This window comes from Berkeleyomyces rouxiae (assembly GCF_048999995.1).
Source record: "Berkeleyomyces rouxiae strain 22BRR77 chromosome Unknown BrBRR77_ptg000007l, whole genome shotgun sequence".
NCBI classification, from domain to species: Eukaryota; Fungi; Ascomycota; class Sordariomycetes; order Microascales; family Ceratocystidaceae; genus Berkeleyomyces; species Berkeleyomyces rouxiae.
Window position 1 is genome coordinate 21,776 of NW_027396497.1, and position 20,798 is coordinate 42,573.

General features: G+C 49.2%; 7 protein-coding genes across 7 annotated transcripts; 4 read left to right on the top strand and 3 right to left on the bottom strand.

Annotated features, from left to right (window-relative positions):
* Positions 1-292: 292 nt before the first annotated feature.
* BROUX77_005777 (uncharacterized protein) lies at positions 293-1,864 on the bottom strand (the record flags this gene model as incomplete). The annotated part of the gene is made up of 1 exon (XM_073750688.1): positions 293-1,864. One exon carries the CDS (start codon positions 1,862-1,864, stop codon positions 293-295), a length of 1,572 nt encoding a protein of 523 aa, XP_073603647.1.
* A 1,434-nt stretch (positions 1,865-3,298) lies between these two features.
* On the top strand, positions 3,299-5,386 carry BROUX77_005778 (uncharacterized protein; the record flags this gene model as incomplete). Its single annotated transcript, XM_073750689.1, has 1 exon — positions 3,299-5,386. One exon carries the CDS (start codon positions 3,299-3,301, stop codon positions 5,384-5,386), a length of 2,088 nt encoding a protein of 695 aa, XP_073603648.1.
* Positions 5,387-6,848: 1,462 nt separating this feature from the next.
* On the bottom strand, positions 6,849-8,192 carry BROUX77_005779 (uncharacterized protein; the record flags this gene model as incomplete). The annotated part of the gene is made up of 3 exons (XM_073750690.1): positions 6,849-7,780; positions 7,851-7,977; positions 8,073-8,192. The coding sequence occupies 3 exons, from the start codon at positions 8,190-8,192 to the stop codon at positions 6,849-6,851; spliced, it is 1,179 nt and encodes a 392-aa protein (XP_073603649.1).
* Positions 8,193-9,884: 1,692 nt separating this feature from the next.
* On the top strand, positions 9,885-11,607 carry BROUX77_005780 (uncharacterized protein; the record flags this gene model as incomplete). The annotated part of the gene is made up of 2 exons (XM_073750691.1): positions 9,885-10,950; positions 11,021-11,607. 2 exons carry the CDS (start codon positions 9,885-9,887, stop codon positions 11,605-11,607), a joined length of 1,653 nt encoding a protein of 550 aa, XP_073603650.1.
* A 966-nt stretch (positions 11,608-12,573) lies between these two features.
* Positions 12,574-14,173, top strand: BROUX77_005781 (uncharacterized protein; the record flags this gene model as incomplete). Its single annotated transcript, XM_073750692.1, has 2 exons — positions 12,574-12,845; positions 12,910-14,173. 2 exons carry the CDS (start codon positions 12,574-12,576, stop codon positions 14,171-14,173), a joined length of 1,536 nt encoding a protein of 511 aa, XP_073603651.1.
* A 992-nt stretch (positions 14,174-15,165) lies between these two features.
* Positions 15,166-16,708, top strand: BROUX77_005782 (uncharacterized protein; the record flags this gene model as incomplete). The annotated part of the gene is made up of 2 exons (XM_073750693.1): positions 15,166-15,772; positions 15,864-16,708. The coding sequence occupies 2 exons, from the start codon at positions 15,166-15,168 to the stop codon at positions 16,706-16,708; spliced, it is 1,452 nt and encodes a 483-aa protein (XP_073603652.1).
* A 202-nt stretch (positions 16,709-16,910) lies between these two features.
* BROUX77_005783 (uncharacterized protein) lies at positions 16,911-17,897 on the bottom strand (the record flags this gene model as incomplete). The annotated part of the gene is made up of 1 exon (XM_073750694.1): positions 16,911-17,897. One exon carries the CDS (start codon positions 17,895-17,897, stop codon positions 16,911-16,913), a length of 987 nt encoding a protein of 328 aa, XP_073603653.1.
* Between the last annotated feature and the right edge of the window lie 2,901 nt (positions 17,898-20,798).

A 20,798-nucleotide genomic window follows, 5' to 3' on the forward strand; every position in this document is an offset into this window, starting at 1 on the left:
TACCTTCTCTTGTCTTGGCGTCATTTGTCATTTGGATTTACACAGCACTGGAGTCTCTAGGTTTGTATTGCCGTGTATGTACATTAATCAATTCATTGATCAGTCTACATGAGTCTCAACAATCTGTGATTACTTCCTCTGGTCATATTTTAAAGTGTGTGCATGAAAATTCCGGTTCAAGATTTGGTATCAACTAGGTGTACCCGAGGTGGTTGTACGAGCCTTCGGCTATACGGAAGGCTGTGATGACATTATTTTTAGGGTTCAAAGTGAAGATGGACTACATACAACCCTATTCTGATGAAACCCCTAATACGGCTTTCGTCCTTTCATAGCGTGGTTCAAATTTACAAGCAAACTGCTCTGGATGGCTTGTAAGTCCATTCGTCAATCTAATGGAAGGAATAATATCAACGCCATCATTGTCTGTATCTCGACCGATCCACATTGTACTCAAAATGCTGGCCATTGCAATCCATACACTGCTTTCCCCAAGATGTTGACCGATGCAGATTCTGCGACCAAACCCAAAATGCCCCCTGGGAAACGGTTCGTTGAGGCCACCTTCGGCTACTGTAAGATAGCGATCTGGGTTAAATGTCTCCGGGTCGGAGTATGTTGCTGGGTCGTGTGTCATGGCGCGGGCGTTGGCAAAAATATGTGACCCAGCTGGTATGAAGTAGCCTTTGTAGATCTCGTCCTTGACAGATCGGTGTGGAACGCCTAAAGGCGATACCGGTATCCACCGCAGAGTCTCTTGTAAAACGAGCTCAAGATACGGTAGCGAAGATTGATCTGCAAAGGTGGGAAGCCGATTGCGACCAATAACTTGGTCTAGCTCAGCCTGAGCCTTCCTCTGGATATCTGGCCTGATGACCATGGCTAGAACGAAGACAACTAATGTGCTCCAAGTTGTGTCTTGTCCTGCTGCATAAACGGCTGCAGCCGCGCCCTTGATATCTGCCTCTTCTAATTCAGGCACCTTGCCCTGGTCTATCTGTGCTTGCCTTTCGGTCAAAAGTGTTGTGATAAGAGAGGGCTCACGTTCGTTAGGTGCTAAAGCAACCACCGCATCAAACGGAGCATCATGGATCTTTTTGATTGCCCAGCTCCAATCATGAGCAAACTTCAGACTCCGGTCGTGCAATATGCGTGGAAGGGATCGCAAGAAAGGAAAGAAGTCAACAGGTGTCCCGCCCGGCGCTCCTCCATGGCCAAGCGCATAACTAGCATTCTCGGCAATGGCAATCCATGGTGAGCTTTTTGATAGGAGGGGTATACCAAAACCGGCCTTTAGAACAATAGCTGTAGCATAGCGGCGCAAGGAAAGCTCCCATGTGGATGGACTCGAGATGAGAGCGCGGAGCAAGGTCGTAGCTTCGGATTCCTGTAGACCGCGATGTCCCACCAGAGAAGACTTTTGGAACAATCGCTGCAGTATTTTGCGATGTTGTCGGAACTTGGTACCCCATGGTAGGAAAGTTAGTGTTCTACCCCATCCCATCTCTTCAAAAAGTACAAAACGTGGTCGATCCGAGAAATTACCACTGCGTTTATCAAGGAGCTCCACGGCAGCAGTCACCGAGTTGAGAACGATAATGGTCTGGCCAAGTACTTGAAACGAGAGTATATCAGATTTATATTGTCGACCCCAGGCGATGTAGGCATATTCCGGATTGTCAGTCGGGAGGACTCGAAGATGGCCGATAATAGGTTCTTTGGGTGGACCTGGTGGCAGCGGGAACCGGCGACTTTTATGTGAGAAGAAACATCGGAGAGCGAGTATAGTAGCGGCAATAGCCAAGGTTAGGGATAAGGGAGAAACACGAAAAGCTGCTCCCGCTACAGCAGCAATGATAGCCATGTCAATGGATGGTTAATACAACCCCAGATTCAGTATAGGAAGTATCACGATTTGAGTGCGAGTTGATTTGAGCCAGCCTAGTCAAGCCAAGTCGGTATCACATCACAAAAAGTTGCAGAAGAATGAGCGAGGGCGAGCTTCGTATAATGAGGTGATTTGCGGATGAGTGGTGTGAGAAAATGGGGCATCGGGCTCTGATGCTGAACAGTAGCGAGGTGGAAGTAGAGGAAAGAAACTAATGCCAGCAATAAAACTGATGGAGATATATCTTGGGTCGAATGGCACAGTTAAGATCTGTGTTGAAGAGCCCACCAAACTTGCGAGGACAAGCCCGAATCCCATCTTCATCGCGTTTGTCCGTCGTTCTTCATAAAGCAAAAGTGGGGCGCGTGAGTCCGAGTTTTCTGTGCTAAGGCCATTTTGTATGCTGGAAAACACCAAAGATTAGCTTAGCACATGTTGCGGAAGACGCCGAAAGTGTTTTGTTTAAATCTCAGCTCCGAGGTGGCCTGGTATCAAAACCAGAAGAAAATACGTAGACAAGTAGAAGTTGCAAAGATGGCCAGGGTAAAAAGGACTTGATTGAACCTCTTAAGACTATAATCGTCATTGGGCCCTGGAAGTAGAAGGTATAAATCTTCTGGAACACCTACACCCGCTGTTTTCGGCAACCACGAAACAACTATCACCATGTAAAGAACATGGAAAACACCCGCCGTAAGCTCCACTTTCAACTTCATCTTATTAACTAACTATAACAACTGGCTACGAACCTCTGGTTTCCGCAAGTCAGACTCGTCCTGCCTCAAGTGGTCTGGATACACTATAACCCTAGACTATTACAGGGTTAATTGCCGGAAAGTTGCCGGAAATCCAGTCCTGGACTTGCAAAAAAATAACGCCTTTCTCAAAGCATCTCTTCATCTTGCATATTTTTGCCCTTTTGCCATTCCATTGCCTGTTTGGCGTTGTCAAAGCTGATTTTCACAGTTTGATTTGCCCGTTTACATTTGCTTTCTGCCCATGGCAAATTCTTCCTACAGTAAGAGCAATATCAATAGTGGCGGGCTTACGGCTTCCAAGTCCCCAACGCCGGGAACATTCGTTTCAGCCAAATTCGCTTCTGCATCACCCTCAGAGTCTGGGGTAGCCTCCCCAGAGAAAACAACTACTCTTACATCAGTTCCGCTTAGGACGGATTCCCAATCTCTGTCTCAAACTGAAACTCAAACAGTCATTACACCAGCTCCGAAGCCCGTCAGACGCCGTGGTACGGTTGCCTGTGGCCGTTGCCGGCGTTTGCGATCTAGATGTGTACACGATCATCCAGGTCCACCATGCCAAGCCTGCAAGTTGGCAGGTGGGCTAGTTGAGGCACAATGCGCCTTTCCGAAGCGTGGAGAAAAAGATGTCGATCGACAATTCCGACGAAGAATGACAACCGTAAATACGGTCCAGAGAACCGTGACTATTGGACAAATAACGCCGGCGGTATACGCTGCATCCTCCTCAGGGCCAGTCCCAGAGGCCAGTGCAATAGAGTCTGCCCCCAGAGCAAATACTTCGGCGACGGAACCAGAACCCGCTACAACTGAGAAATCCAGGCCGGCCTCAAGAGAAAATCATAGACTTTCAAACACTTCGCCCAACGAGCACACAATGACATCCTCATTTGTAGCTTCCATCGTTCCCTCTATACCACGATCTCTTGACCAATACAGTCAAACCAATATTCACTCAGTCCTTCCGCCAATTGATGAAGTAGTAGAGGGCTGTCGCATATTTGTGACTTCTTACTTCCAACTTGGCTTCGTCCCTAAATCGGTTTTCCTGGAGCGATTGATGCGGTCCTTCAAGACTGTCAGTACATTCCTGCTATGCTGTATTCTATGCATCTCGGCACGTTTCACCCCAAAACTAGTGGAAAGATATGGAGGTGCCCGTCAGGCAACCGATTATTTTGTCGAGGCTTCGCGCCAGATGGTGCCTACAGAAATGTATCAACCATCACTTGAGCGCATCCAGGGTTTTTTTTTACTTGCCATATCTCAGTGGGGAAACGGTGATAAAGAGCGCAGCAGTATGGACATGGGCATCGCCGTTAGAATGGCGGCCTTGCTCAAGCTCCATTGTGAGGAATCGTACGCTTTGCCAGCTAATGCTACCGCCGAGCGTGTCGTACAAGCAGAGAGTGCGCGTCGTACATTCTGGATGATTCAAAGCCAAGAGAACTTACACTCGGGTTACAAGACACCAGCACCTTTTCCTCTCGAAGACATCACCACGCTTTTGCCTTGTGATGAAAAGGATTTTGCGTTTGGCGACGTTCCCGCGGAGCGCGCAGCCATGGCCGGCACTCCGCCCGGAATTTCCAACCCCAGTCTGATTTATTCTCCTCGGCGATGCCTCTTTGCGACTCTTATTCAGGTCCACGGTCTTTGGGGCAAGGTAGCGCGTCGTGCGTGTCGCACTGACTACAACATAAACAAAGCGCCTCCTTGGGATCCCCCAAGTGAGTATGCGCGGACAATAGCAGAGCTAGATCAGTGGGAAACATCACTGCCGTCAAACCACTGCTTCTCGGTGTGGAATCTTCGTGGATGGAAATCAGAGAGTCTGCATCTAGCATATCTAGCTGTAACTATGGTTATTCGCCTCAGCCATATTGTTAGCCGACGCATCTATCTTGACGATATGCTCTTAGCACTAACGTCATCTCCGCCGGATCAAAACCTGCCTACATCGACACCTAGCATGGCACCCGATGCCGACGAACCGGTTCACCATATACCAGCTGTCTCGGTCCGGGAGAGTTACCCGGATGCACCGGCAGGGTTTTGGGCACAAATGTCAGCTGAGCTGTTCTCCAATGTTCATTCATTGCACGAGCAGATTGATGCCTTCTTTGCCATGCGCACACCCGAGGAGGGCTTTCCTCAGATTCTCGTCTTTTGTGTCTATATGTGTGGCTCGCTAGCATCATATCTATGGCGGTCGCCGGCGCTGTGTCCCGAGCTGGCCTCACGTGCCGAAACAATGGCAAATAGAGCGCTTGAAGTTCTAAGTGAGCTCCATCCTGCTTGGCCAATGAGTTCCAAGTGGCAAAAAGGTTTGCAGCAAATAGCAACGCCGCTGAATAGCAAAAATGCGATTCCAGGCCCGCGTCAAAGCCATGCCCCCCCACCGGATGCACAAAGGCCGGATCGGGAGTCACAGCACCGGCCCACCGTGGGTGGCACTCCTTACCGAAACACAGATACTGCAGCAATCTCTACATACCAACAACAACCCCAACCGCAATTTCAGGCGGCATCTCGTCAACGGAATCCCAGTATGGCATCAGGTGTTCATACCCATTACCCGTACGACCCCCGTGCCAACAATAGTCAGGGCGTACATGCTTTTCCAAACGAATTATTTGACGCCGAGCTCACAGCCTTTCTGCAAGGCGACTTTCAGTTTGAAAGCTTTGATAGTAGCTGGGGAGGAACAGCCTCAACGTTAGACAATCATGAAAAGTAGAAGGCTACGCAAATAATTAGTTAACTACAGTACATAAATTTAGCGAGAATAGACATGTAATCAGTATTCACGATTCTATGTAGTTAACTGACTAACTATCTAATGTTCATAGTTGCCAAAGCTGTAACTAGTTACCTAGAGCTAGATGGGTTCTGCGTTGTTTCTATACCGGGATTACACCCGGTCTTGGCAGAATAGGACCGGCAAGGGCCCGGCCCACTAATTTGACAGCACAGTCGACTTGATCGACTAGTGTATACTTGTGCTCCAATCGTATCAATCCCTGCCCCGTTACCCCTGTCGTATTTCTTCGTAGCCGGTGGTTAAAAACCCTATGGATCAGGAAGACATGCATGGAGTTTTTGCCGTTTCAGGCCATTAGCCGCCCTTTGTCAAATCAGCTCCCGGCGGGTCGTACAACCGGCTATCTGTAACAAAGTATGACGACGATATAGAGGATACAGAGGATACATGCTCATATATGGACCCAAATCGGGTTGTTATGACGTCTAACCAACCACAGGCCCAGCAAGTAATTTACACCACATCGCAACCCAAAAGCTGGGGAAACTGCGTAACAAACGAGGAACCTTTAAACTCTATTACAAATAGATTCTCAGGACGAAAGTCTAATGACGAACCTATGCGCAGCAGGATACAGCCGACGCATGAAGCTTCCCCAGAACATAGCTTCCTTTAGAGAAGCGTGGGGTCGTTGTAAAAATAGGTGTGGAACAATTGCTTTGATACGTTGATCCGTGTGTTGGTGAGCTTGATCAAGATCTCAGTATAATACATCCTAACGCAAAATCAACTGACAGATGCACATTTATCACATGTTGTGACTGGGAGACTCGAGCCGTATTACTCTTTCTCTTCGACGCGTTTTCTAGAAGGATAAGAATGATGATCAAGAACGATAAATACTGGCATGTACATAGACATTTAAATGATAAGGCCCTCCCGGCTTTCATGGTACTGACTTATCTGACCTGATGTTGATGGAACGGACAATCACAGTCTAGAATATTGATTCCTCTTTGGGATCTGGAGGAGGCTAAGAATAGGAGTTAGGGACGCTAGGAAACAGTTTTTGTCTCTAGCTAAAGCACTGTACGATGTAGTGATACATGCCTCTACGGACACTACGAAGATGGGTAGTTAGTTAGTTCTCAGCAGCTGGGACATGTTTCTCTCTAGCGGCCTGGCCGTTTGTGGCAAAGTGTCGTGCCATTCATCAAGCATAAGCAACCCTAACACCGGCATTGGATGCTTGTGGCCATGTTTTTGCAACAAGCTTGGTTGCTCATAAATATCGATTCCATGTTTCCACAGAACTATTTCCCGTGTACGCATACAAATGAACTACTAGTAAAAAGATATCGTTATTGAAACATAGGTCATATGCGTATATAGCTCGAGTAACTAACTCTGGAGGTTCTCTTCGTTTCACGCCCCTTCCTTACAGCTCATCATGGGCCTCACCCGCAGCATCTGCGGCATTGAGACCGTTCTTGACCATGCTAGTGATAATCTCAAAGGCAATCTGCGCGCCTAAGAGTGCCGTTGTCTCGCCTGCGTCATCATAGGTGGGACTAACTTCGACAATGTCAGCACCAATAACGTTGAGTCCTTCGATGCCTCTGAGAATACGGATAAACTCCCGTGCGGTCCAGCCACCAGGTTCTGGCGTGCCGGTTCCAGGGGCCAGGCCAGGCTCAATGATGTCAATATCAACTGACAGGTAGACTGGGTTCTCAGTGCCAAGTCGCTCCATGATGCTGTTGATGACACCCTCCACGCCAATGTCATCGATATCATCAGCTAGAATGCGGAACCAGCCCTGCTCGGTGTCATCCCTGAAGTCGGCGTCGTTAACACCAGCTAGGCGGGTTCGAATCCCTCCATGTACAGAGCCATTGGCAATGAGGCCTTCGCTATGAGCCATCCAAAAAAAGCTACCATGGGTGAAGAAGCTCTGGGGGAACGGCTCCCCTGGAGCAGGGATTGGGACCCAGACGGAGGGGTACTTGGCAGGGTGCCATGTGTCAAGGTGAGCATCGAAATGAAGCACGTTAATAGGCCGACCATACGCGTTTTTCAGGGCACGTAAAGCAGGAAGGGCAATGCTATGATCACCACCTAACGAAACCAACTTGGGCTTACCACCAGAGTGAACAGGCATAGTTGGTGACCGCTTGGAGAGCTCAGCGTAACCCTCTGTCATTTGGCGCAGAGCAAGACCATTGTCAAAGGGGGACACGTTCATATCACCACAGTCAACAATACGGGCCCATGACGCGTATGGGTTAATCCCGGCGCGGTGGTTAAAGCTCCGGAACGGGGTCTGGCGCGAAGAGCCTGAACGCAACGCACGGGGACCGAAGCGGGTGCCTGAGATGCACGAATATGAGTACATACGTGGAGAAGATGAGAGAGGAAGGTGCGATGTGTCTTGTCTTACCAGGACGGTAGCTTACGGCAGTGTCAAAGGGCACGCCAATAACACCAATGTCGAAGGGATACTTGTCCTCGACCAGGCACTTTACGTGTGGTAGATGGGCAAATGTTTGTATGCCAGCAAATCCCCACTGGAAAAAAGGCCGAGTCAGCACTGTCGGGTTTGCATGATGTTGATAATTAAACTGATCACACACTAAGTATGTAATTTGCGAAGACGACTTACATCGGTGCCCCATTTCTCTTCGAGGGTAACATGGGCCTGTGTGTCGTCGACGACATGGCCGCCCTTGTGGGCAGAGCCGAAGCCCAGAGTCATCAGTACTAGCAAGTGTTTGACGCCCATGGCTTTGGAAATGAAGTGTTGTGGAATTTGAGCAGAGAAGGCAGAAAGAAGGGGAACCAAGGTTGGGAAGTTCTCTAGACTCTGGATTTGTAGGTCTCGTGGAGAGGCGGCATTGTATCCACAACGTGGTGAATCATCTGGCCTTGATAAGTTAGTCACTTGGGGCAATCTCTACAAGCCCGCCTTTCCATCTACAAGTGCATACATGTGTATGTATGTATGTACATATGTACATACGTTGCTTGCACAAGTCTTGTTGATCCTACACCGGTCTCCCGCTTGATAATGACACCGTCGTGCTCTTATCAGCAAGGCTGGGTGTAATTGCACACAAGGCAAATAAGTCTCCAGACCCTGGCCATTTCCTCGGTGCGTGCGCCGGCTTTATTTTTCACACTGTGCGCTAGATATCCCTACTTGTACCAATACAAGCGTGTATACTCAACGTAACCCTCCCCCTTCCCCAAAAACGTAACGCACAGCGGGGCGTTAAAGCCGGATGTGGAAGCTGAGGCGGCGGAGAAGCTTGACAGGGGCAGTTGGTGTGCAGATAACAGCTTAAAGTCAGAGCTAGGACTTGGCTCGGGGCTAACAGCGGACTGTCCAAGTGTGTCTGGAAGATAGGGCCGGCGTGATAGACGATAGCCTGCAAAGATAGTAGACTGGACTGACCAAGATCTCTTACATACCGAATCTGGCCAATCCAGAGCGAGAGAGATGGATGCTTAACCAGGGGAACGCCGAGAGGCTAGTGGGAAGAATATGTGGTACATACGTAGCTACATATGTATGTGTGCAGGTACTTGTCAGAGAGGAAGGCATGGCAGGCCGCAGTGGTAATTGCCTAGGCCCAAACGAAGACTCGAGGGGTGGCGCGCCTTCCTGTTCTGGATGACAGTGCAAACAATGCTGGCAGTAGCGGCGCGAGGACGAAACAGGAACAAGAATCAGAATATGGCGGTCATTTTAGGCCTCGTGCTTCTGTAGATGGGCCCGTAGGCGTAGACGAGGAAATATCAATTACATAGACGCAGGACAGCGGAATACATGAGAAGCTGGTTCCGCAGAGTGTCTTTGCAAAGAACAAGAGGCAGCTGCATATCACTGGCCGCCATATTACGAGGGGAGGGGACTCCATAATTGACAAGGACCGAGGCCTTGATAACGGAGCGCTCTTGAGACGCGGCGGTTGTGTGTCCCTCAATCAATTCCGCCCTTTTTTATCTCCCAGCCTGATAGCCCGCCCGTGCTCCCTCCCGGCTTTGATGCGACTTAACGTGTGGACTGATCACAAAGCCAAGTATCGGTGTTGGCCAATTTCTGGTGCTAGACATGGGGCTGTAATCAGAGGAAAATGGATGGATGGAGGTTGTTCCTTCACGCTCCGCAATAAGCTAGAAGGGGAAATGGAACTATCCCGCCATCATTGGTCTTGTTTGGAAAGAGGATAGAAACACGCTGTCTCCGATTACCACAGGATATAATGCTGGGCGAATTCCCCTTCTCCGGGACACATGAATTCACTCTTCATCCAGGGACTCAATCTACATCGACATTTTCTCTCTTTCTTTGTCCTCCCTCATTCTCTTAGCTTCCATCGAGCTTGGTAGGAGGAGAGCCTGTCTCCTTCATTCCCCATTCACCAACTATTTATTCTCAGTCTTTTTCTCTCTATCTTTCTCTATTTCCACCATGGGTAGCTTCTCCGAGCTGGGCGTCAAGTCGCCCGATGTCTCCTCAATGCAGGCTGGTGCTTCCAAATCAGAGTTTATCGAGACCAAGCGTGGTCTCTCACCGCGTCACGTGCAGCTCATGGCCATCGGTGGCTCCATCGGCACCGGCTTGTTCGTCGGTATCGGCGGTGTGCTTATCAAGGCCGGCCCTCTATCATTATTGCTCGGTTATATTTTCTGGTCGGTTCTCTTTGTTTGGCCCAGCTATCTTTGCGTCGCCGAAATGGCCGCCTACCTCCCCGTCAAGGGTTCCATCTTTGAACTCGCCGCTCGCTTTGTTGACCCTGCTCTCGGATTTGCCATTGGTTGGACCTACTTCTACGCTTCAGTCATGCTTGTTTGTGTAGAATACTCCGCCGTTGCTACAGTCATGGGGTACTGGAACTCGGAAATCAACGCAGGTGTATGGATCGCGCTCTCCATGGTAGTTTGTGTACTGCTAAACGTGGTCGCCGTCAAGTGGTACGGAGAGGCCGAATTCATCATGGCATCGACCAAGATTATCATGCTTATTGGCTTGCTATTTGTCACTCTGATCACCATGTGCGGTGCTAACCCCAAGGACGATGCCTATGGCTTCCGCACCTGGAAGGACACTAGCGTCATGCAGAGCTACCACGCCGATGGTGCCGAGGGCCGTTTCCTAGGATGGTGGAAGGTGGTTCTGTACGCCGGTTTCACAGTCGCCGGTCCCGATATGATTGCACTGGCCATGGGCGAAATTCAGAATCCTCGCCGCACCATTCCGCGCGTCGCCCAGCTGATCTTTTACCGCCTGCTCTTCTTCTACGTCATTGGCGTGTTTGCTGTCGGTATCATCTGCAGCTCACGCGATCCCACGCTGATGGCAGCTGTTGATGGCAGTCTGCCCGGTGCCGCAGCGTCTCCTTGGGTCGTGGGAATCGTCAACTTGGGAATCAAGGGCCTGCCTCATGCTGTTAACGCGGGTATTCTACTTTCGGGACTGTCCTGTGGCAACGCCTACCTGTACTCTGCATCCCGCACACTGTACGGTCTAGCACGTGGTAAGTTACTTTTCTGGCCTTTGCAGCTTTTCTAATTTGAGCCCATGCTAACCTTGTTCCTCTCTATTAGATGGCCAAGCTCCCCGTTTCCTGCTCAAGTGCACTAGCGCCGGTGTGCCCATTTTCTGCGTCGCCATCGTTTCAGTTCTTACCACAATCACTTTCCTCGTATGCTCCAACTCCGCCGTCACCGTATTCTACTGGTTTGTCGACCTGACCACCACCGGTCTCATTGCCACTTACCTCGGCATGGTCATTGTATTCGTGGGATGGAGCCGTGCGCGCAAGGCGCAAGGTCTAGCCGATGCTGACTTGCCCTACGTGGCCCCGTACACACCGTACATTACGTGGGTGTCACTCTTTATCGGCACGCTGGCTATTGTCTTTGTCGGTTTCGACAAGTTTGAGCCGTGGGATACCCAGGGCTTCATCACTAGCTACTTCTGCGTGCCGTACTCGCTGATCATGTACTTTGGCTGGAAGTTCTACAAGAAGACCAAGCTCGTGCGACCGGAAGAGGCTGATCTAGTTTCTGGAAAGGCCGAGATTGATGCCGAGTGTGCCAAGTGGGAAGATGGCGGCGTTATGGAAAACTACAGACGCGAGATGGCGTCCAAGACATTCTTGCAGCGTGTGTGGATGAAGATGTGGTCGTGAGGGGTAGATCGAGATGTTGGGGAACGGGATCCGCGGGAAATGTGTTGTTTTTTATACCATTTTATTGTCTGTTATTCTAGTTTATGCGAGCTGAAAATGATGACCTTTTTCATAAAATATCCTTGTGCTTCCATTGTCGATACTCCGTTGTCTTGTCCCAAACTTGCGCTGTCCGTCAGTCGGTTTTGTAAATAGGAGAAACAAGATGGGCTGCAGGCTGGTCCATGTGACGACATTCATGACTGTAAAGAAGACGCACCGACTCAGCGTGGAGCAATGCGTTGCAGACATTGACTTCAGAAATGTTGGAGTTGTCTGAACAAAACAAAGGGTTAAGCGAGAAACAACAGGGTTCTTATTTGTTTAGTTACACAAACAAATCACACGGCCAACAAGTCGTGAAGATTGCCGGAATTGCCACTTTTTTTTGCCGGACCCATATTACTGCATGGCCCCTAGCTTGCGCCTCTTTAGCCATCCGGGACCAAACAAAGACTTGCCGGCAAAGGCGCCCTGCAGCAATCCTAGAAGCCACAGTAACCTCTTCCTTTCTCTATTGGGACACTTACACCATCGAGGACTTCAACCGCCAGCAAGACATCGCGAGATCTTGCGTTGTCGTGGCTGAAATTTTCGCGATTCATGGCCGTCTAGCCACGACTTTCTGCGTGGATCTCGACAAAGAGTGATGCGCCAAAGGCGCCTGCTTATCGTCCTTATCGTGCCAATGATATTCTTGAAATGGTCTGACACTTGCGACTAAGCGCGCCATATGGGAGCGCAAAATTCTGCGGTCTCCCTCTTCCTGTCTCGCACACGCCGCGACATGAACAAAACTCGGGCGCGTTCGCAGGCCTTCTTTTGCTGTCGCTCTGCTCAGACGTGTAGTGCTGCCACTCTCATCACTCTGTTTTCTGCCTCATACAACGCAATATTGCTTCTAAGGATTTGATCCGATATTCAGTCATGGCTACCACTGCTGACCTCAACTTGTCCGAAAAGGGCCTTGCGCCCTCGCTTGACATTTCTAAACCGCCTTCTCAACGCCAGTATTTCAATGCGCCAGAAAAGAACAACAGCAGCCGCGGCGGAGGTTGGCGGGCTCTCACGAGTCGGGCGTTGAAATCGGGCCGCCTAGAAACCAATGGTCTCGAGCCGATTCCTGAAAGCCAGCGCACAAACACAAACTTCCTAGACGTTGGGACTCTGTGGTTCTGCATGAATGCGAACATTTTGCCGTATGTTTTCCCGAGTGTTGGTTCTATGACCAGAGATTGCTTGCTAACACTTGAAATCTTACAGAATTACATTTGGCATGTTGGGGACCTCTGTCTATGGACTCTCCCTGCGTGATTCGTCGCTCGTGATTCTCTTTTTCACGTTGCTAACCACTATCGTTGTTGCCTTCCTGTCGACATTGGGCCCCAAGACCGGTATGCGCCAGATGATACAGGCGCGCTATAGCTTTGGCCGATATCTCGTGTGTGTACCGGTGTTGCTCAACCTAGCGACGCTGACAGGGTTCTGCATCATCATGACCGTAATTGGCGGCCAGTGCTTGTCGGCCGTGTCTAGGGGGTCGCTTTCACCGTCAGTAGGTATCGTGATTGTGGCGTTGCTAGCCATGGTTATCTCGGTATTTGGCTTCCATACACTGCATATATTTGAGCGTTACGCGTGGATTCCGACCATCATTGCTATTGCTATTGCCACCGGTGCTGGTGCTGATAAGCTTGGGAATCAGACTGTGCCGGCAGGGTCTGGAGCCTCAGCGCCACAAATTCTGTCATTTGGCATGATTGCCGCATCATACATGCTACCTTGGGGCTGCCTATCTAGCGACTTTTCGGCCTACATGGCACCTAGTGCATCATCCTGGCGTATATTTACCTACTCATATGTTGGCTTGGCCCTACCCACCATCTTGCTGATGATTCTGGGCGCAGCTATCGGTGGCGCGGTAACCAATGTGCCCGAGTGGGAGGCTCTTTACCACGAGACTCTTGTTGGTGGCGCACTAGCAGGTATGTTGCTTCCACTGCATGGATTTGGGCGCTTTGTTGTGGCCATTTTGTCGTTCAGTCTGCTGGGAAATGTGGCAGCCACATCGTATGCCATCACCCTCAACTTTCAACAGCTAGCTGTACCGCTCAGTCGCGTGCCGCGCTACGTATTTGCCGTGCTGCTTACGGCCATTATCATTCCGATTGCCATTCCAGCTGCCAAGGACTTTCTTGTTAGTCTGGAGAACTTTATTGCGCTCATTGGCTACTGGTCGGCGGCCTTTTTGGCCGTGGTGACAGTTGAACATCTTTTGTTTCGACGCGGTGACTGCGCCCAATATGACCCGGCTATTTGGGATGATGCGGCCCAATTGCCGCTGGGCGCAGCAGCTCTAAGTGCGTGTGTGCTGTCATTTGCCTTGGTCATCCCGAGCATGGCACAAGTGTGGTGGGTTGGTCCGATTGCTGAAAAAACCGGCGACATTGGCTTTGAAATTGCCTTTGTGTTAACAGGTTTGCTGTATGTACCTTTGCGTGCGCTTGAAAAGAAGTACTATCGGTAGGATGAGCAGCTTGAAAAAAGAGGGTCGATCAGGGTGCAAGGCGTTTTGATTCTAGGTACAAGAGTTCAAGAAACGCAAATGCAGGGGGCATCTTCAGTTCATCTGTTCTATAGTTATGAATGTGCATCACGTAAGTATCTACATGTGTGTTTATTTTTAATATCCTACCGTACACTATCCCCGATACTGCGCTCTGGAGATCTAGAACACTCTACAACATTCATTATTATCATTCGTGATACACATTTGTGTATGGCGGACATGTCAAGCTTGGCCAATATCGGCCTTGTCGCCCCTTTCCCCTTGTTTCAAACTTGTTTATGAGTGGTGCTTGGGTCACAACCCATGTGCGTCTGTCTAGCTGCCACACAAGCAAAGATACGAGTAGTCATAGTTGCGTGCTCAAGTGTAAGTCTAGTCCGTTATATGTTCTTCAAAGAGAAATATTAGCCGAACTCTTGTCTGTTGTTGGATCTGCGCTTTTAACACTTTGTAGCCCTACGCTCCATATTACCAGGCTCATGACGCTGATTCTCCTCCGATCGCTGCCAATTCCGCAGATACATCGATACCCTTGCTCCGTACCCCGGTCTGCTTTCTAACTCTCCGCAGGTCCTTAATCTCTGTTTCCTGCACTATTTGTCGTGACAGGACTTTGACCTGCTTCTTGTATTCCCTTCTCGCATAAAACCTTGTAGACCTATGGCGGAGTTACACCAACTTTGGCAAAATATCAGTTAAGTCTAGTCGACCATCCAGGCAGCAGGCCTTTGGTCATCTGAATACATAATGACCAGCTCCTCACGACAAATATCCTTTTGTTGAAATGCCTCTCCTCAGCACGGTCTTTTCTTCTTCTTTGTGTGTGTCTCTCTAGACGCCCCGTTCTCCTTGTTCCTGCTCTTCTGGGCCGGCTCCCCAGCCTTTTTGTCTTGCCTTCCCTCTTCTTCGTCTATCTGTATTGTGTCGCCCTCGACTCTATATTTCTCGTCATGTTTTTCCCCAGAGCTGTGCTCTGCGCCCTAGTGGCTTTCGCACTCACTGTAGATGCCATCAGCGTGGTTGGTCGGCCGCAAGGCTTTGCTAAAGATACCACTGGCGGCGGTGACCTGACGCCAGAGTCGCCAGCTGATATCGCCGAGCTTAAGGAATGGTTAACCGACGAACAGCCACGCGTCATTCTACTGCAGAAAGAGTACAACTACATTGGTAGTGAGGGCTCGTGCGAGAACTGTGACTGCTGCATCCCCGACAGTAATACATGCGGCAGCTCCGGACAGAATGCCATTGATGTCATCAACTGGTGCAAAGATGCACCACGCATCAAATGTACCTACAACAACATCACGCGCATTGATGTTGCCTCGAACAAGACGCTTCTCGGTGTCGAGGATAAGGGTGTGATCCGTGGCGCCGGCCTGCGCCTAGTGTCGGGCGTGTCCAACATTATCATCCAGAATGTGCACATCACTGAACTCAATCCCGAGTACATCTGGGGTGGCGATGCTATCAACCTCGATGACTGCGACAACGTATGGATTGATCATGTCAAAATCTCTCTAATTGGGCGCCAAATGATCTCAATGGGCTTTGAGACAAGTAAGTTGATCCCCCGCTTGCTTCAATAACATCCCCCCGAGGCCCCTTCATGTGCTTTCTTGGCTTCATAACCACTAACAACTTTCCATAGACAGACGGGTCACCATTTCCAACACCGAGTTTGATGGTCGCACCTCCTGGTCCGCAAGTTGCGACGATCATCACTACTGGACCATTCTTGGAATGGGCATGAATGACCATGTCAGTTTCTACGGCAATTGGATTCATCACACCTCAGGTCGTGGCCCTGATCTTGGAAAGAACAGTATTTGGCACGTGTTCAACAACTATTGGTCTGACGTGTCCGGTCACGCCTTCTCCGTCTTCCCCGAACCGTCCGTGCTGGTGGAGGGCAACGTTTTCGAGTCTGTCAAATACCCCAACTACGGCACCGGCGGCACCGGAATGTTTACTGTCAATGAGACCACTTCCCAGACCTGCGAGCAGATTCTGGGTCGCCCGTGCCTAGAAAATGAGGTATCCTCGGACTCGGGGTCGCTGACGCCACAGACTGCTGCCAACATCACAACTCTGGACATTGTTAAAAAAGCGATTGACTTTGAACTCGAGATCATGTCGCCAGACAAGGTCAAATCCTCCGTTACTGCTAACGCAGGTATTGGAAAGTTGAGTGGTGCCGGCGGGCCGACTGACGACACCAGCAACGACAGTTACAACAGCAGCACCATGGCCACCTCAACGCGTGCTGCCACTTCCTCCCAAAGCTCCAAGGCTCCTGTGGCTGCTGAAACTGCTGCTGACTATGTTCAGACAGAAACCCCAGCCGCCAAAGCTACCGCAAAGCCAACAACTGCTAGTAACTATGACAATGTACTCGCTAGTAGTCTCCCCTCATCATCCGCTCGAGGAACCCTGCCTTCTTCAGCGCCGAAGCCAAACTGCGGTGCAAAGTCACGGAGACTTCAGAAGGCATAGAGGGCCATGGTACATGTGGCTCGGTATGAAGAACTGATTTTCTTTTTGCACATACTTTTTACTTATCCATTTAGTTAACTAGTTATATGAAGGTTTTGTGCATCAACATGGTTGAATTGACGTTCAAGGCCCTGTCCCAAGAATATAGTACAGGGCACAGTTATTCCGTGTGGGCTACACTACCTCCGCGCAACGAGATTATTCATAGACCAACCCACTCCACAGACTTCTCCCAAAGCCTCTTAGCCTCGGCTTCATCATAAGCATAGTCAGCATATCCAGGACCCCATTGTCCATTCGATGGCTGCCAGGGGCCTATGATCTGGCAGTTTTCCAGATACTTTCCACCTTTGCCCTCCAGCACGGGGGCTACAGCGGCCCATACACTCGTAGAAGCGCCCTGTTCGGCGTTCTTGTACATCTTGGCAATAACTGGGTCACCCCCCATGACTTTTTTCGTTTCTTCGGACATATGGCGGGTAAGCTCAGTCAAAACGGCACCAGGCTGAAGACTCCATGCGTGGATACCATTGGCACCGTAGCGATGCTCAATCTCATTCGCAGTCCAAATATTAGCCGTCTTACTCTGTCCATAGGCGGCCCAGTCATTGTAGTTTCCATCAAAGTTGATGTTGTCCCACTGCGGTCGGCCCATACGGTGTGCCACAGATGAGACGATGACGACTCGGGATGCCTTCTGAGGCGTAGATCCAGCCTGCAGCGCTGGGCGCAGAAGATTGAACAGCAAGAAGTGCGACAAATGGTTAGTGCCAAACTGTGTCTCGAAACCGTCGGCAGTGCGACCCTCGGGCGGAATCATCACGCCAGCATTGCAGACGAGAATGTTCAGCGTCTTGCTCTGGGCCAAAAAGGCGGCAGCACAGGCACGCACGCTGGCGAAGCTTTCGAGATCCAGCTCAAGCAAGTGCACGCGGTCACTGTTGACTAGATCGCCCAGTGCCTTTTTGGCCTTTTCGAGGTTGCGGGCAGTGAGGTACAGCGTCATGCCGGCAAGGTGGAAAGCTTTGGCAGTCTCAACGCCGATGCCAGCAGAGCAGCCGGTAATGAAGGCAATCTGACCAGTGAGTTTGCCCTCGAAGTTCTCATCCTTGATGATTTGGATGGCAGTAGGGCGAGCATCGCCGGGGCCCTGGGGGTCTTCGTGGATGGAAACGTAGCGGTCAACCATGGCGGGAAATTGAGAGTAGGTGCTGTTGATGATAATTAGAAGTGCTAATGCATCCACTGAGTACATTCAAACACAGAAAGAACGTATTGACCCTCTAGTTATTTATAATTCATCACCTGAGAGTTAATAGCCGTGAGATTGTGTAAGCGCCCCAAAGAAGGAAGTCACTCTTAGCGTACTGAGTAAAACTCTGATATGTCAGCACCCCATTTCTTCATCCTATTCTTCCACCTGGATTTAAAGACGACAACTCTAGACGAGGACGTAACTATAGTATCCATACGCATGTAGTTACTTGTAATATGCATCTGTGCCAACGTCCATGCCATCCAGCAGCCAGATTTGTAATACCCTGTGTTCCCTTTGCAAAAAAAACCAGATATCACTTACATCGGTGCAGAATCCTCCCGGCTATGAGTCGCTCGCCGAACATGGGGGCTTGGGTCGCAGTGAACGAAGTGGCAACATTTAAACGATAGTTACATAATCTGATGTTCGTGGAGTTAGCGAGGTCAATTAACCAACCCTAACCCTAGTGTCACACCAATGAATTTACGGTGTCCAGTCTACCTATGACGCTGCTCTGCTCCACCGCGAGGAATATTCGTGAGATAGGGTGATGGTGCCGAGCATGCAAGAAGTGAGGAGATAGAATGAAGAGTGTAACCTGTCTTCTGTCGGAGTGATCCAAACAAGGCTATTTATAGTATGGGTTGTCGTGGAAGCTTTGGGAGATTGGGATTCAAAACTGATGGGAAAGCAAGTCATGAGAAACAGCTTCCTGACATGGAGGGCCTCCGCCCGATCCTATAGTTCGCGTTAGCAGATGTTTTCAGGAGAAGTCGGGGCGGGAAATGGCGAAGATTAGTACTAGATAATTCCATTTCTTTCAATCCGCTGATAACAAAGTAACCGCATAAATTGAAACTTTGCACAACTTTGTACTTATTTTGGTGGCGCAGGTGTCGTGTATCTATCTGTAACTATATGTGGTTTTGGCTTTAGTTTTGTTTTTTATTGGAGGATGGTGGTGTTGTCCTTTAGCCGTGATGCTTGAAACAAACTCTCACTCTTCTTAGAACTACATAATACGAGAACTAATAAGGAATCAAACCAGCCTCCATGATGACCCCGCATCAACTGTATCAATTCACTCTTCCTCTGTACATCTCCCACTCCTCTGCATCAGCTTGATATGGCGTCTTCTTGCAGCATCATTTCGATCAAAAGAGGCACTAATGAACCTTCCATAGTCGCTAGAAGAATCGCTTGTCTTGTACTTGTATCTACGCCACGGTCTGTACTTGTTCAGCTTGTATATTTGGGCAACTTCGTCTCGGATGCTGTCAAAGTTGTATGTGAACAAGGCGGCGATGTGGCTAGGAAATGTCAGAACATTGTCTGTCTGCCTTTGAAGTAAAGGCCGTCAATAAGGACTTATATAGAACCTGCCTAGAAGTGGGCAATTGATCAGAAAGCAGATTTCGCAACATCTCTCGTTGAATTGCCGCCATGGAGAAAACGTCGTAAAGAGAGTTGTCCAATATAGACATCATGCTGTCAATTGGGGCCTATGTCCAACTGAATAATAGCAACAATGCTTTTTCAATGAACCATCCAAACTATATATAATCAACCTGTCCGAGATCAACTACAAGCCTGACAAGGGCCCAGGGCTTTCTAGAATGTCTCGTGCTTTTTTTGTATTTCTACCACTTCTTCCTCATAATCGAATCGCCAAAAACCGCAAGTGACTATTAAATAGAGCACCAGGGATATCTTAGTAGAAGTATAAATACATAACTACCACTAGAAGGATCATGAAACCTATTTAGGTAGTTGCCCTACAAGTGGGAAGGGCTGTTTCCGCCTAGGCTGCCGCATCTTTGTGCAACATTGACAAATGGAAACTACCCCTTCAATTAACCACTCCAGCCCACAGCCCACTTTTCTTGACGACGCATCTATGTAAAAAGTCTGGGTTTCTGTTAGACGACGGGCCAAATCTTCTATTTTATAATCAACATTTCATGATATTACGCACGATTCGAACGACAATGCACCTCACACCAATGCTATTGATTTTATCTTAGACTCGAGTTCTTGCTTTAAGGTAGCTGCGTCTTAAATCAAGTGTGAAAGAGACTTGTTTTAATATTTTTTGACATCAAAAAACTCATATGTCTCTTGATTCCCTTTATCTTCTGCGGGATGCGAGACTCGGTCAACATTCTAAACACAACCCGGCGTAAATCGACAAGATACACACCCATATAGGCAACCCGTAGGCCTACGGATCTCCATCAAACAGTCGAAGCTATCGACTTTAGTCAAAGAGAGACAAATTGTTTTATACACTCAACAGTAGTCACTATCAGTGGGATTATAAGAAAATCCTCGAGGCCTGTGGCCGCTTACATCCACTGCTTAATTTGATGGGAGTTTTCTGGGTTACCCAGCGTGTTTGTGTGATATCGACTGTCAATAAATGTAGAGAGATTATTGCTGGGACTTGTGATCTTAACACAGCCTTCCAACAAGCCATTCAACAGGACGCCATGAGACCAGATAGACGACCACACATCTGAAAACCCGATATATGATGCTGACAAAACAATCCTGTTAATCAAGTAAAATAGATAACTTCTCTTTTTTCTACTCCCATTCTTTCTGGACTGGATTGGTATGCCCCTGGATACCTAAGTAGCTTTTAGGTCACAAGCTCAGGAAGTTGAACACGGCGTTCCTATAGTGAGCTCTCCGGTAGTACTACCTAAATGCTTGGTACCCCCGTAGCATCACCAAAACGTGTCCTCGTGCCATTTTCTTTTCAATGATTTCACACTGTCATAATTTAACTGCCTTGTGCTTCTTAACAGCTTCCAATGATAGTTTTTTTCC